This window comes from Fonsecaea nubica (genome assembly GCF_001646965.1).
Source record: "Fonsecaea nubica strain CBS 269.64 chromosome Unknown Scaff59, whole genome shotgun sequence".
Lineage (NCBI taxonomy): Eukaryota > Fungi > Ascomycota > Eurotiomycetes > Chaetothyriales > Herpotrichiellaceae > Fonsecaea > Fonsecaea nubica.
The window spans coordinates 106,252-119,432 of record NW_019173732.1 but is presented as its reverse complement, the minus strand read 5'-3'; the positions used below and the strand labels follow the sequence as shown (position 1 = coordinate 119,432).

Here is a 13,181-nt window from a genome sequence, read left to right as displayed (position 1 = left end):
GGCAGGAGAGCGGAAAAAGAGAGATATACAGCTTACAGAAACTACCAAAAGGTGTCGCCCGACTACACCCCGAGTGCGGGAAAAGAGGGTCATCGGACACAGAGATCCCGGGGGAATGGGGGATTCAAAAGTGTCAGACGACCCAGACCTTTTTCTCCCCCTTCTGAACAAAGCGAAGGGTTTGGTTACCGACAAGTCTTCTGGCAGATGGCAGATGGCAGGTGGCAGGAGAGGGAAAGATGCAAGTCGGGGTGGCAATGTCCGTCCCCATTGGCATCTTTCCTTTGTGGTGGAGATGTGTGGGATGCGTGGACGGAGAGAGAGTGAGAAAGAGAGATGTGGTGGTCAAGTGAGTGAGTGAGGCACTGAAGGCATGAGCGAGGTTATCTTCGTGCTTAATTGACAAACCAACCTCTACTAGTCTGCTGGTCTCAACTGTTCCAGGGAGGACCAATGGAAGATAGGGGTCCATGGTGACAAGACCCGAGGTTTTTCGTCCTCAAGAGCTAATTTATTTTTAATGATAGATATCAATTCAAGTAAATTTTTTCCGAGCAATTGCCCCAAACCTCACTCCCACGCCGTCGCTGTGCTTGCCTTTGTCCAGAAAAAAAATACAGATCAGCTCGCTCCCAATATCCTAGTATATGCATCCTCCACCTCCCTCGCAATCTCCAACAGACTCACGATTGCAATGCTATGTGTGGCCTCGGGCAGCTTGTCCCTGTGCAATCCGATCCACTCCAACGGCGGCGTCGCCTCGCCCATGTCTCGAAGCTGTGGCGTATCAATCACCGGCGGCTCAAGCGCCACGTAGGTGAATTTACTCTGCGGAACATTGACAACCGCCGTGATCTTCTCTTGACGTCCATTCTCCCCATCTTCCGAGGGCTCCGCTGTGACTTTGATGGCAGATGGTGGGAGGGGTTTCCCCAGGCGCTGGGCCAGGGCGCGGGAATGAGCCTGCCACATGCCGCGGATGAAGCTGATTCGCGCATAGTTCCAACCAACATCGACTTTGCCCTCGAAGGTGCTCCGGAAGGTATATTCAATCGTGTTGGAGTCCGCGACCTGCCAGGTTTGCATTGCTGAGACGAGACGAGGTACCTTGACGATGGTTCCGCCTCGGGAGGTGGTGGCTCTGTCGATGACATCCGGGACCGAGACCTCGCTCAGAGCTTTGGTGGTAACCCGCGTCACACTCGACAACGCGACTCTGAGTTGTCCCAACGTCATTCCGAGGGCACTGTGAGTTTTGCCCTCGGTTGTCGCCACTGCAAACCTCGCCTGTACTTCCGTCGCTTCGACCTTCAGGATCTGGTTGTCGAAGAACGTGTTTGGGAAGACGCCAGCATCAAGAGCGCCCAATGTCAGAACGACGTCTGTGTGTAGCGCAAATGTGCCCTTTGCAACAGTTTCCCCTTTGCGCTCCCTGACCGGAGCGGGAGTTGTCCAAGTGCTGGATGGAAACACCGATTTCCTTCGGAGGAACTTATCCAGGTCCCGGAGCGATGTCTCGTAGGCTTCATGTTTCTCCTGCATCAATCGTTCAAACGCCTGCACGAGAGCTAGGCCCTGTGCGGCCGTGGCTGTGGTGCAAAACACTTGAACCTTGCCGCCATCGACAAGGCCGACCAGGCGATCACTGTCGCTCCCAAGACCCTGCCTCACGTTGTACATCAAGAACTCGAAGAAAGAAATGTCAGCCACTGCGAACGGTTGATAGTCAAAGGCGGCCTTCACGCGGAAGTGCTCGAAACCGATAGATGCTTGGACGAGGGGGGCACGGGTCTTCGCTGTTGCATCTTCTGGCCATTTGATCGACGTCCGTGCCCGCATATTTTCCAGCTCAATGAAGCCGCTCATCCGCCCCGTGCTGTCGACCCCGACTCTGTCAAACCCCATGCACAAGTTTTGCTCCGAATCGCTGTTCTTCCTCGACGAGGCCCAAAGTTTGGAGATCGTGAAGATCGACTTGCCGAGCCCCTGACCAAGGTCGACTTGGAGCTGGACTTCCTGCACCGACACGATAGCATGCCATGGTAAAGTGCCCTTCCCGGAGAACTCCTGATAGCGCTGCATTGCATAGGCTTGTTGGTCCAGGGGAGACGCGGTGGGGGCGGTTGTTTTGGACTTGCTGCGAAGTTCTGGCGGGTACCAGATTTCACGGAAGAGAAGAAAGTCCTGCAGCTGTTTCGCATTGATGTCTGTCTTCATTGGACTGATGTTGAGAACCACTGAAATACCCGTCGTAGCGCTGACGTGCTTGCTGTTCATTAGCGACATGACAATCGAATCCACTTCGAAACTGGCAGTTGATTCCCGTGAATAAACATGTTGTACCGAAGCCGCGAGTTTGTTGAATGTCGTCTGAATGGCAAAGAATCGTTCTTGATCAGGGGCAGACACGGTGTTGACCCTGACGAATATGTCTGCAAATCTGGCTGTGGCCGCCACTCTTGCAATCGGCTGACAGCTCAAGCTGAACTGCTGTGGTTGTATGTAGAGCCCAGCATTCAGTTTGCAGCGTCCGAAAATGGTACTTGGATTCGAGTTACTGAGCGCCGTCTCCGAAAGGTAACTGCGAGCGTCTGCTGATGAGCCAGGCTTGCCATCCCCTGTCCGATCGTCGCCCAGGATCTCTTTGATGCTTGCTGATATCTCTTGTATCAACGGCACGACAGTAGGGTAAAGAGTATTCGAGGATGCTGCGACTCTGACCTCAGTACTCAGGGACGGATCATCTCGGTTGTCGTCTTTGTACTCGACTTTCAGAGCAACCCCAGGAGCCTTTAACACAGCTGATGAAACATCTTCACCTTGGACTGCTTGACCATACCGGCCTGCCCGAGATCGTTTCTTGCCTTTCAAGAACCCGAATACTGAACTCTTGTGTTCAACTTCGCTCCGAGGGCTGATATGGACCACAGCCCCGGCAAAATCAGCATCAACTAAAAGAGATGCCAGTCGCTTTCCGCCCAACAGATCCATCTGAGAGGCTTGTGGTGTTGCTGGACTGGTCGCACGGAAACTCTTCGCTCTGCGTAACTCGGCGCTGGCATTGCCAAGCGACTTTTGTAAGGCGTGACCTGGTATCACGAAGTCGGAAGAAAGCCGCAGGTCCAGCGCTTTCCCTTTCGCTTGAAACGCAAAGCGTCGTTCATGCTTGGTGGAGAGGTAGGCCGTGGCGAAGACTACTTCGGGTAGTAATGCAGAGTTGGCCGTCCGTTCAATGGGGTTCTCCGAATGGGACTGTGGAACAATCTGCAACTGTGTGTCCAATATCGATAGCCGAGCGGTTCCTTCTTGTCGGGTCTTGAGATCGACCTTTCGTATTGAGAAAACGAGATCGTCCAGCTCACGGGTAGCCGAAAAACCAGGGCTTCGCGTCAAATTCCATCGGAGCATAATGTTCTCGAGGTCAAGAGCATAGGTCGACGCATAGAGGATGGTAGAAGTGCCGTCGACGCTCTCGGCCGCTTCACTGGCCACATCCAGTGGATCTCGAGGTCTCAACCGCTCTGTGAGGCCAGCGGTGGTCATCCTCCGGATGTGTTGCATGTTCTCCCCACTATCAGCAAGCTTGAGTGATTTGATCCGATCTTGCAGAAATGCTATGATGTCGACCGCGAGGGTAGCACTCTCCTCAAACAGCTCAATAGCAATTCCATCGCTCCATGCCCTATAAACCTGGACTGTCCCTGACTTCCCAATTGTCTCGGTTTTGCCCGAGGCTTTCACACCTATGGTACAGAGGCCAAAATTAGCCCGCTCCGATCTTGTACTGCGATAAAGCCCAAGGCCAATGCCCTGAGAGTTTAGGATGAACTGTGGCCGCTCATGGATCGAGTCCGGATCTTCCGCCTCGTTGTGAATGTATAATGTCGTCCCTTGGAGCTGAAGCTCCATATCAGCACGGTAGTCCTGATCTTCCCTGACAGACGGCGCACTGAAGTGGACCTTGATCCCGGCAAGAGTTCCATGAATTGCATAGCGAAGCAAAAGTGTGGCGTCAGGAGGGTTGTCCGCCTTGGGTTTGGACTTCCCACCTGTAAGATGATCGATGGACTCTTGCACTCGCTGGGCTGCTCTCCTGGCATCTAGTATTAATCGGATCACGCCAGGCTGATTCAGTGCGTCGAAACAAGCTCGCACACCCGACGCTTCCAGATTAATCTGTTCGACGGTCATACGAGCTCGGACTGACACCAGAGCATCATTCTGAGCTACGCAAAGACGCCCATTGATCGGCGGCATCTTCAAGAGGGACAAGTTGCCCTGGGAGGCACCCTCGGGGACTTCGAACAAGTGCTCGTGCTCTTTAATGTCAAAATTGACATCCAGTCCACCATGTCGCCGTGGAACGATCGATGTGCGGGCCACGTTCCCGGCAATTGCATAGTGTAGAGACGGAACGATCACGAAGCTCAACCTGTAGTCATCCAAAAACATGGCAACACGGAGATCGAGATTGAGAGCATCATTTGAACCAGAACTCTTTTGAACTTTGCTGCCGTTTGCGCTGGGAATCTGGTGGAGTAAATCAGTAATTGTCGCAGCTTCCTCGCGCACGACAGAATCGGCGACTACAAGCAACTTGACAATGTCTTCCTTCATCTGAAACCGAAACTTGTGCGAAGCGGCACAGATCTGGACCACCATCTTTTGGTCTCCGGAGCTGGCAGGCGGCTGTGGCCATACTGATCCGTATAGTTTTGGCATGCGGAGGCGCCACATCATGAGAGTATGAGAATGGCTTCTGAACTTGGCCATTGCTGTGTATGCTGCAATCGTGAAGGAGGAAATCGTAGGCTTAGAGCCACCTTCGGAGAAAGAGACACCACTTCGAAAGCTTTCGGCTGCCCATTTCAGTTTCAGGTTGATCGTGGTGAGGTAAATGGAAGCTGCATCGGCTCCCACCATAACTGTGAAGTGGTTTCTCTTTGCAGACAGGTTTTGCGCTGCCTTCTCCACGGAATCATTGGTGTTGGCTGTTCGTAGGGATAGAGGATTGCCCAGCTCAATAACCTGACGGGCGAGTTCGACCAGAGCCCAGTTGAGATGAAGTGAAGTGTCTGCAGTGTAAGCTTGAAGGATGATTCTCCGCGCATTTTTGTCGAGGCCGGATGTACCTGCAGGCCGCAGGATTATGTTGAAATCAAGGCCGAGTAGAGCCAAATCACTCTGACGAGGCCCCGGATCCAAAATGACTTCAAGTTTTCCCACGATGATTTCCGTCTGTACAATCAGCTTGTTGTCGACTGCTTCCGGTGTTTGGACACGCCCACTGTCAAAAAGGGAACTCATGATCGGCACTTTGTCGCGTGCGTAATCCCAGCCTCGCCACTGCTCGAACGAAGAAAGAACCTGGAGTTTGGCGGGATCTTTCAACTCGAGGTTTTCGCAGCCGCACTTCGCAATGAAGTCTCGCCCTTGCTCTTTTTCGAGGGTGGCAAAGATGTACCTGAGTCTAGAAATGATCTTCCACGAGTCGCTTAGACGGACATGTTTGTCCGCACTTCTGAGCACATAGGAAGGTCTCGTCAGAAAGATAGGATCCGAGATTGTATTGCCCGCTTGAGTCAGGTGATAGATCAAGTGCCTTGATTTATAGCTCTGATCAAGACCTTCAAAGCCTTCGACAATGCGATCGACCATCGTCACTGTTCTCTGGATAAGTCCTGCCATACTGTTGAGTTGGTCCGCCCACAATACAACGTCAAAGTTGCTCAGCTGCAATTTGGAGTTGATTTCTTCTTTCATGCAGAACCAGAATCCCACGTTCGCCAGGGAGACTGCAGTCTGTGCAGAGGGCTTCTCAGTTGTGAGTGTAGCATCCTGTACGGACACGGACAAATTTTCAATGGAACCATACGCGAGTTGACTGTGCGGTTGGTTGTGCCCCCCTCTGGCACTGGTCCTCGGATGAAGGAGGCGGTAGAATAACTGTGAACTCCTGAATTTCACGTCGTATTGGTCCTCTCGAGCAAATGGCGTGAGGCCCTCGGGTTCGCCTTGTAGGCTGTTGACCAACCTAACATGTACAAAGGGCAATTGAACGGCGAAGTCAACCACGTGTCCGCGGTCATCGTGCTTGTGGGATTCCAGAATTCGCTTCATAACCGTAATCTGCACCTTGTCCAGCTGGTCCATCGGCCGATCCTCACCCAGTTCTCGTATTAGGTCTCCTATTGATATAAAGAGAGAGGGAGTGCAAAACCCTCTTAGGCCATTCTGGACCATGAAGACAACACCGTTGTGTGGTGTGTCCTCGAATTCGTCTGGGATCATCCCAAGATCCGTGCTGGCCGCTGGCGTCAGGGAGGGAAACTGGGCAGGATCCAAGGCAGGGAGCTGAGGCAGATTCCTTGTATCGGGTTCGATATCATGCAGTGTAAAGTGCGGCGGGGTCCATGGGCTGGAGAACGTCACTAAGGTCTGATGCGCATCTTGATCTCTTGAATGGAGACGACTCAGACCCTCGCGGCTAAGACCAGACTTGTCGGACGGGGGCGGCCAGGATCCAACAGGGCCATGATCTGACCGATCCCGCATGCCTGACTCGACAGACAATCCCTTTCGTGGTGGCGTTGACGAGGCCGATATAAAAGAGGGTTGTCGTCCCCGAGCTCGCCTTCGATCATCGCGGTGTCTTGAATCCGCAAAAGTGGTAGTTTCTACGCCCCCAACAGGTTCAGGCATTGATGGCACTGGCATGGCCGGCGGATCACGCGCCCAGTCGGGTGTTCTGTGATTGGGCAAGTAGTGCTTCTGAGGATCCAACAACCAACGTGCACGGTGGGTTCGTTGGTCATGATAACGAATATGCTGTTGTTGTAATGCGCGTGTTTGTGCAAGGTTGTCTGTCTTGTCCAGCGTTCCAATCCGAAGAGAGGTTTGGAAACAGGCGAGGGTCTCTACCGGGCCTGGTTTCCGATCGTGATGTCGTAGAGCAGCCTTGTAGTCCACAGCTGCTAGGACAACCTGTGGGACGCTGGCACGCAAAGTCTTTGCAAAGCTAGAATTGGCCCAGTCGCTGAACGAAACATCCGATTCAGAAAGCTCCAGCAAGTAGGCAGTTCGTCCCGAAACCAGCCAAAGACGAAGGCCGGCAAGATTGGCTCTGAGAAAGGTCACATCGTGAACAGCCGTTCGATTGAAAGGTGGCAAAGAATTTTCATCGTCGTCCAGGGTGTAAATGAATGCCATGATGGAATTGATTAGGGTCTGCACAAATTTGGAGGAGCATTCACCCGTGATCTCGCCAACATTGATATCCCAATGACAGGCGTATGTGGGCTCCGCCGGGGGAGCTCCAAAAAGTCTATGACCGTACACGCCAGTGCTATCGATGAATAATTGACAGTTCGTAATTTCGCTGGACGGCTCGTTTTCCTTAAGAGTTATCGACTCGAGAGACACCTCAAGGGGGCTCGACTCAACCTGCAAGTCCATATAGTAGTTGGTAAAGCGCATGTCGGCATCGACAAGGAGGATATCCACACGGACATTTTCTCGCTGCGAGTAAATGTTTGCAGGTAAAAGTACGGAAGAGTTCTCGGCTCGAATAGTCAAGATGACATCGAGGTCATTGTCCTTTTTGTTACTTGGTCGGGGTCGTGGGAGTTCATCGCCGGCGAGCATGTCTTGATACTCCTCCAATGTCCTGAAATGCAGATCTTCGCCAAAGTAATTCTCCTTGACGTTCACAAAATAGCGGATCAGATACCCGTGCAAAAAGAACTTTGGCGAATACCCTGTAATGGTCATGAATAAAGAATCTGTCAAGGTGGGAGACACATTGGGGTAGTAGTTGTAGGAGCCTTCGAGATTAAGCACCTTGAGCGTCATCATCGTCGTGTCTTCAGCGAGCGTATTGAGCGTGTTCCACACTGGGGTGATGAGTTCCAGGGAGGCATTATGGCCCTCCCCAATGAACTTGACGCTGCTCTGACGAGGCGAGAAGTGCTGCATTGGGATATCCACACTTCCAGCCAGCGTTTGAAATCCCAGTACCAAAAATGCATTCTCCTCGAGGTCACATGGGTTATCAATGATGTTATAGTCGTTCGCATTGAGGTAGAGTTTGAGATCCGGGAAATTCAAGTGGAGTTGATAGACAAAAGGTACAAAGGTCATATAGTCTGGTTTTTGGCCTGCCGTAAAATCGCTAATAAGATCAGTTAGCAGAATCATGTGGTCTCTCAGGATGAACATCTCCATGGCGCTGCTCTCAACGTCAAAAACCCAGGTATGAAGGGAATTCCACCCTAGAGGGTTGGACAGATCGCACGAGACCTTTTGGGATGGGCAACGCCAGAGTAATGCGTGATTGACGCTAGAAGTAGCTTTCGTGTGCTTAAGGTCAAGTCGCAAGTGATTTCTGTACCCTTCTAGGCGCGGCACCATGTCCATGTCATAACGCACTGTCGAATCTTGTCCTGCTGAAACGGTCAACCAGCCAAATGGGCGAATGTCTGGACCAAGTTTTGTCTTGGGAGCGCGGCGAAATCGAAAATGTCTCTTTTCACGTTGCTTCCGTACAGCAGCAGCTTCCCTAACCGCGTGAGCTCGGTTTCTCCACTGCCAATCTTTCGAGCGTTCTCTAGTGGGTACGCGGAGGCTGACTTCATCTTCAAGATCAACACGTATCGTCATGACTGTGTATTGCCGCACGTCGCCAATTTTGACTGGCGGAGTGGCTGAAACCGATCGGTAGGGATTCGGGAAAAACGCGGACTGGATTTCAATGCGAAGGCGATCGGCCCAAGGTCCATAGTTGACGAAGCCACCCTTGACAGTCAGGTCCATCCCGTAGGCCGGTGGCTTGGAGAGATTGATGTCGTCGAAGTGTGCATGACGGCCCAAGTCTGCATCTTCTTCCGTCACGGTCCCCGGCATGTCCCAAAAGAACTTGAAGTGGATTGCCGGCGAGTCTAGGATTTGTGAATACCTGGCATACTCCACGTGAGACCAGCCTTCGTGATCGTCGCGCTCGTCCTCATCCAGGTACCTACCAAGCCCATGCCACGACCGATTCTCATCCTGAAATTCATCGTAGGGATAGTATTTCTTGGTATTAACGTCTTGTGATGCAGTCGTCCGCAGTGAACTCCTCGAACTCCCTAGACCTGGCAGAAGGCGTTTGAATCCACGGAAAGCTTTACCAACTCTGCGTCTGAGACCGAGATTCACTTGCCACCAGCGTCGCGGATGGTTGAGAGACTCTGCGGCTGATATTATCCTCTCCGCAGCAACATACTGAGTCCTGCGGAAGTCTGGATTGGGTTTCATTTCAACTTTGGGGTGGTCGATGGTGAAGTCGAACACCTGCCGGAAGAAGTCTGACGGCCCCGCTGCGCTCGCATCGATATGGCCTTTCGCACCTGCAAAGGTAGTGACGACCAATGCCCGCGTGTTCTCATTTCCAAGTGAGATTGCGCCTTTTGAGCACTCGAGAGCGATCGGCAGGACACGAAGAATCCAAGGATAGGAGGATGGTATGTCTGCGACAGGTCGCTCCATGTCCGGGGCCACGCTGGCGTAGGTATCTGTGCGTCCGAGAGGGACAGCGAAATCGCTCGTTGGTGAGTCCCGGTCAGCTTTTTCACCAAGTTGGCTGTCTGCGGAGGCGACACTGTGAGCAGCATCTTTCGAATGAGGCCGTGTCTTGTCCCTGCGGAGATGCAGCTTGCCCAGCACGTGGTCGTGTTTCTGGCCGGTGTTATGGTTCTGTGAGTCGCAACCCTTGAGATCGTGATTCAAAACACCTTGGACAATCGAGTCGTATACAGGAGTTCTGTTGTAGACAAACCATTCCAAACCCGAGATATGAGCCGAGATTCGGGCCTCTGCTGTCGTTTTCACTCTGAAACGGCCATTCTCGGGGTCTTCAGAGGGAGTCTCTGAATCGTCAGACCCGTCCAGCGGCGACTTTTTCTTCTCCTTGACCACATAATCCTCCTCTTCCCCTTCCAGCCCCGAGAGATCTACCTGCCGCGCGGAGGACTGCCAATACCTCCAAGTGATGTAACCATTCTGGATCAGGACAGTTTCATTCTCGGCATGATAGCGGATGCCTTTGAAGAAGATCCGTCCGGCTAAGAAGGATAGCTGAAGCGCTTGAATATCGATCCAGACTCGGTACTTATGCCAGGTGAAGGCTCTCAGCCCGTAGGAGACCAGGGTCGCGAACAGGCGATTGAAGTAGAAGAGAAAGAAGAGCGTCAAGCATGAGCAGGTGCAGAGTTCGATAAACCATGTCCTAGAGAGTCTCAGTATCAAGCCTGACCCTGTATAGGTGCGACTAATAAAATTGCTCACCAATTGAAAGAGGTGTTCCTCGAGATGGGAGCCCCGACTAGGTTATCCATATCCGACATGATTCATGTAGCTGCAACCATGCGACAGCGCGCCCATGGTTACCGGTGTTCAGAGGGTGGTCGCATTGTCTTGTGCGTTTCCAGAGCCGTACAGCAGAAAGAGACGGCGGCCAAAGAAGAAATACCTCGAAGGCATGCAGCGGAAGGTGAGCCCGTGTCAAGTTACGGATGTGGATTCAGATGCGCGGTGCTGAGTTGCGGTGATGATGTGTTTCCCCGCAGAAATCCCGAACAGGCACATGCGTGCATCACTTGCACTTTTTCTTGACTGTGATGAATGACCTGCCTACACCCCTTATATGCGATACAGCGACTTCGTCACATCATCAATACCCGACACCAGTTGCTCCTCCGATACTTTCTGAGGCGTTGGCAAACTCGATATGAGGTCGGCTTGGGGATCGCGGTAACGGGACTGGAACTCTTCTCGCGGTGCCTCTTGGGCATTGCGTGCCGTCCGTCATGGAAACAATGGCCAGTGGTGGAACGGGCAGCAAGCTCACCAGAGTCATCATTATCCTCGCGGGAGTATCGTCGCTGCTTGCTACTCTAATTTCATGCGTGTATGTCTCTATATTTCCCATGCTGTTGAAGTCCGCGGTGCTAATCTGCTGCCTAGATCGATATGGCTTCAGTCCAAGAATTACAGGAAACCCTTATTGCAACGATATGTCATTCGAATCCTGCTCATGGTCCCCATTTACTCTGCGGCGTCGTGGGCCTCGATCGTGTCGCTCAAGGCTGCCTTCTACCTCGACCCTCTTCGTGACATTTACGAAGCCTTCACCATCTACACTTTCCTCCAACTCCTCGTCAACTTCCTCGGCGGCGAACGATCCCTCATTATCATGATGCATGGGCGAGCGCCTGTCTCGCACCCATGGCCGATAAGTCTTTGGTGCCCCAAGATGGATATCTCGGATCCACACACTTTTCTCCTGATCAAAAGAGGGATTTTGCAATATGCCTGGCTCAAACCTGTCCTCAGTGTTGCCACCATCATCCTCAAGCTCACGGGGACATACCAAGAAGGCTATATCTCCTTGACCTCGGGCTACTTCTGGACGGGCTTGTTGTACAACGTCAGCGTGACCATGAGCTTGTATTTCCTGGCTATGTTCTGGGTGTGTATGCATGAGGATCTCAAGCCTTTCCGACCCATGCCAAAGTTCTTGTGCATAAAGCTCATCATTTTCGCCTCGTACTGGCAAGGATTCTTCCTGTCTATCCTTCAATTCCTAGGGGCTATCCCGAATGATGTCCCAGGTTACACTCCGGACAACCTTGCTGCAGCCATTCAAGATGCTCTGATCTGTTTCGAGATGCCCATCTTCGCTGTCGCGCATTGGTATGCCTTCTCCTGGCATGACTACGCCGACGTCACCATTTCGGCAGCTCGGATGCCCGTCAAGTACGCGTTAAGAGATGCCTTTGGTCCCATGGATCTGATCCAGGATACCAAAGAGACATTCAGAGGAAAGGATTACGACTATCGAACGTTTGACTCTGGGGACAATGTGATCGCTCACGAGGAGTCCCACTCGCGCGTTGCTAGGATGATGGACGGCATGAGGTATGAAAGGGGGGGGAAGGGCAAGTACTGGATCCCAAAGCCGCAGGGTCCTAACAGTCGGACACCACTATTGCCAAAGGACGGGTCATCTCGAGCTCCAGCGCCAGAATCTCGAGGCAAAGCACACGAATACCGAGCAGCAGACCCTGATATCGAGATTGGGATTGATGCGGAAGACGAACGATTATTTACCAATGCGCGGGCGCTGGAATTCGGCGATTGGAACGTAAGTTACGCATGCTCTCGTGAATTCTGGTCCATGTTTCTAACTGTTCTCCTTCTGCAGTATCCTGTCATTACCGCGCACGAAGCACGACGTGAAGATTGGCTGCGGCGTGATCCTAACTTGCTAACTACCTCTACAAACCGTAACCTCTTTCAACCGACTCGCGACAGGAAGAGCCGCCGCCAAAGCGAGATCCAGGAGAGTATTCGGAAAGGGAAGAATCGGAGCACGTCACCTTCCGAAAGCTCCTCACAGCAAGGTGCCATCGAAGCAAAGTTAAAACGCCCCAAAGAACGTTCCCCTTCGGCTTCGGGGAAGTCTGACCGCAGCCAACTCGTAGATCTCGTTGTTGAGGACGAAGAGGCGGAAGAGGCGGAGCGAGTCAGAGCTCGGAAGGAAGGCAGTGATGCCTGGAATCGAAAACCCCAACGACATTTCGTGCGTACCTACAGCATCGACGAGGAGGCACCAGAAGGACAGGAGATACGAGAAGGCTGGGATCCGGCTAGCGTGCCCGCGAGACCGCCACCTCCGGAGAGGGCAGTGAGTGACGACGAGAACAACTTTATCGACCACAAGGATGAAGAAGAGTCTCGGACAGAGCGGGGAGAAGGCCAATATGCCAACATGATCGAGGAAGATAATGTTTGGAGCCGGAGTTGACTTTTGTAACACCATTCCAGGGTGGAAGGACGGCCTAGGGTCTAGAGCTCATGGTACGAAGCTCATTCAAATGGTTGGTATTGGGTTTGACAAGGCTTACCGCTTGTTCTGGGATATGTTGGGAAATGAGAGCGTTCAAGCGGACATGGGTTATCCTGCGACAAGCGATGGTCGATGGTCAGTTCTGGTCTCGTCAAGGTGCGAAGTCGTCTTTGCGCCACCTGTCTGGCATTTAGTATAGGTATACATCAAAAGCAAGCACACATATAGGTTTTGGGAATTGGTCAGCTGTTGAAGGCCGAGGGCAATATCAGGAAGCCCTGGACCAATGATATTC

At 52.5% G+C, this 13,181-nt stretch overlaps 2 protein-coding genes across 2 annotated transcripts; one reads left to right on the top strand and one right to left on the bottom strand.

Annotated features, from left to right (window-relative positions):
• Positions 1 to 621: 621 nt before the first annotated feature.
• On the bottom strand, positions 622 to 10,382 carry AYO20_07974 (hypothetical protein; the record flags this gene model as incomplete). The annotated part of the gene is made up of 2 exons (XM_022646257.1): positions 622 to 10,264; positions 10,324 to 10,382. The coding sequence occupies 2 exons, from the start codon at positions 10,380 to 10,382 to the stop codon at positions 622 to 624; spliced, it is 9,702 nt and encodes a 3,233-aa protein (XP_022497782.1).
• A 471-nt stretch (positions 10,383 to 10,853) lies between these two features.
• Positions 10,854 to 12,844, top strand: AYO20_07973 (hypothetical protein; the record flags this gene model as incomplete). Its single annotated transcript, XM_022646256.1, has 3 exons — positions 10,854 to 10,945; positions 11,002 to 12,181; positions 12,242 to 12,844. The coding sequence occupies 3 exons, from the start codon at positions 10,854 to 10,856 to the stop codon at positions 12,842 to 12,844; spliced, it is 1,875 nt and encodes a 624-aa protein (XP_022497781.1).
• Positions 12,845 to 13,181: the final 337 nt, after the last annotated feature.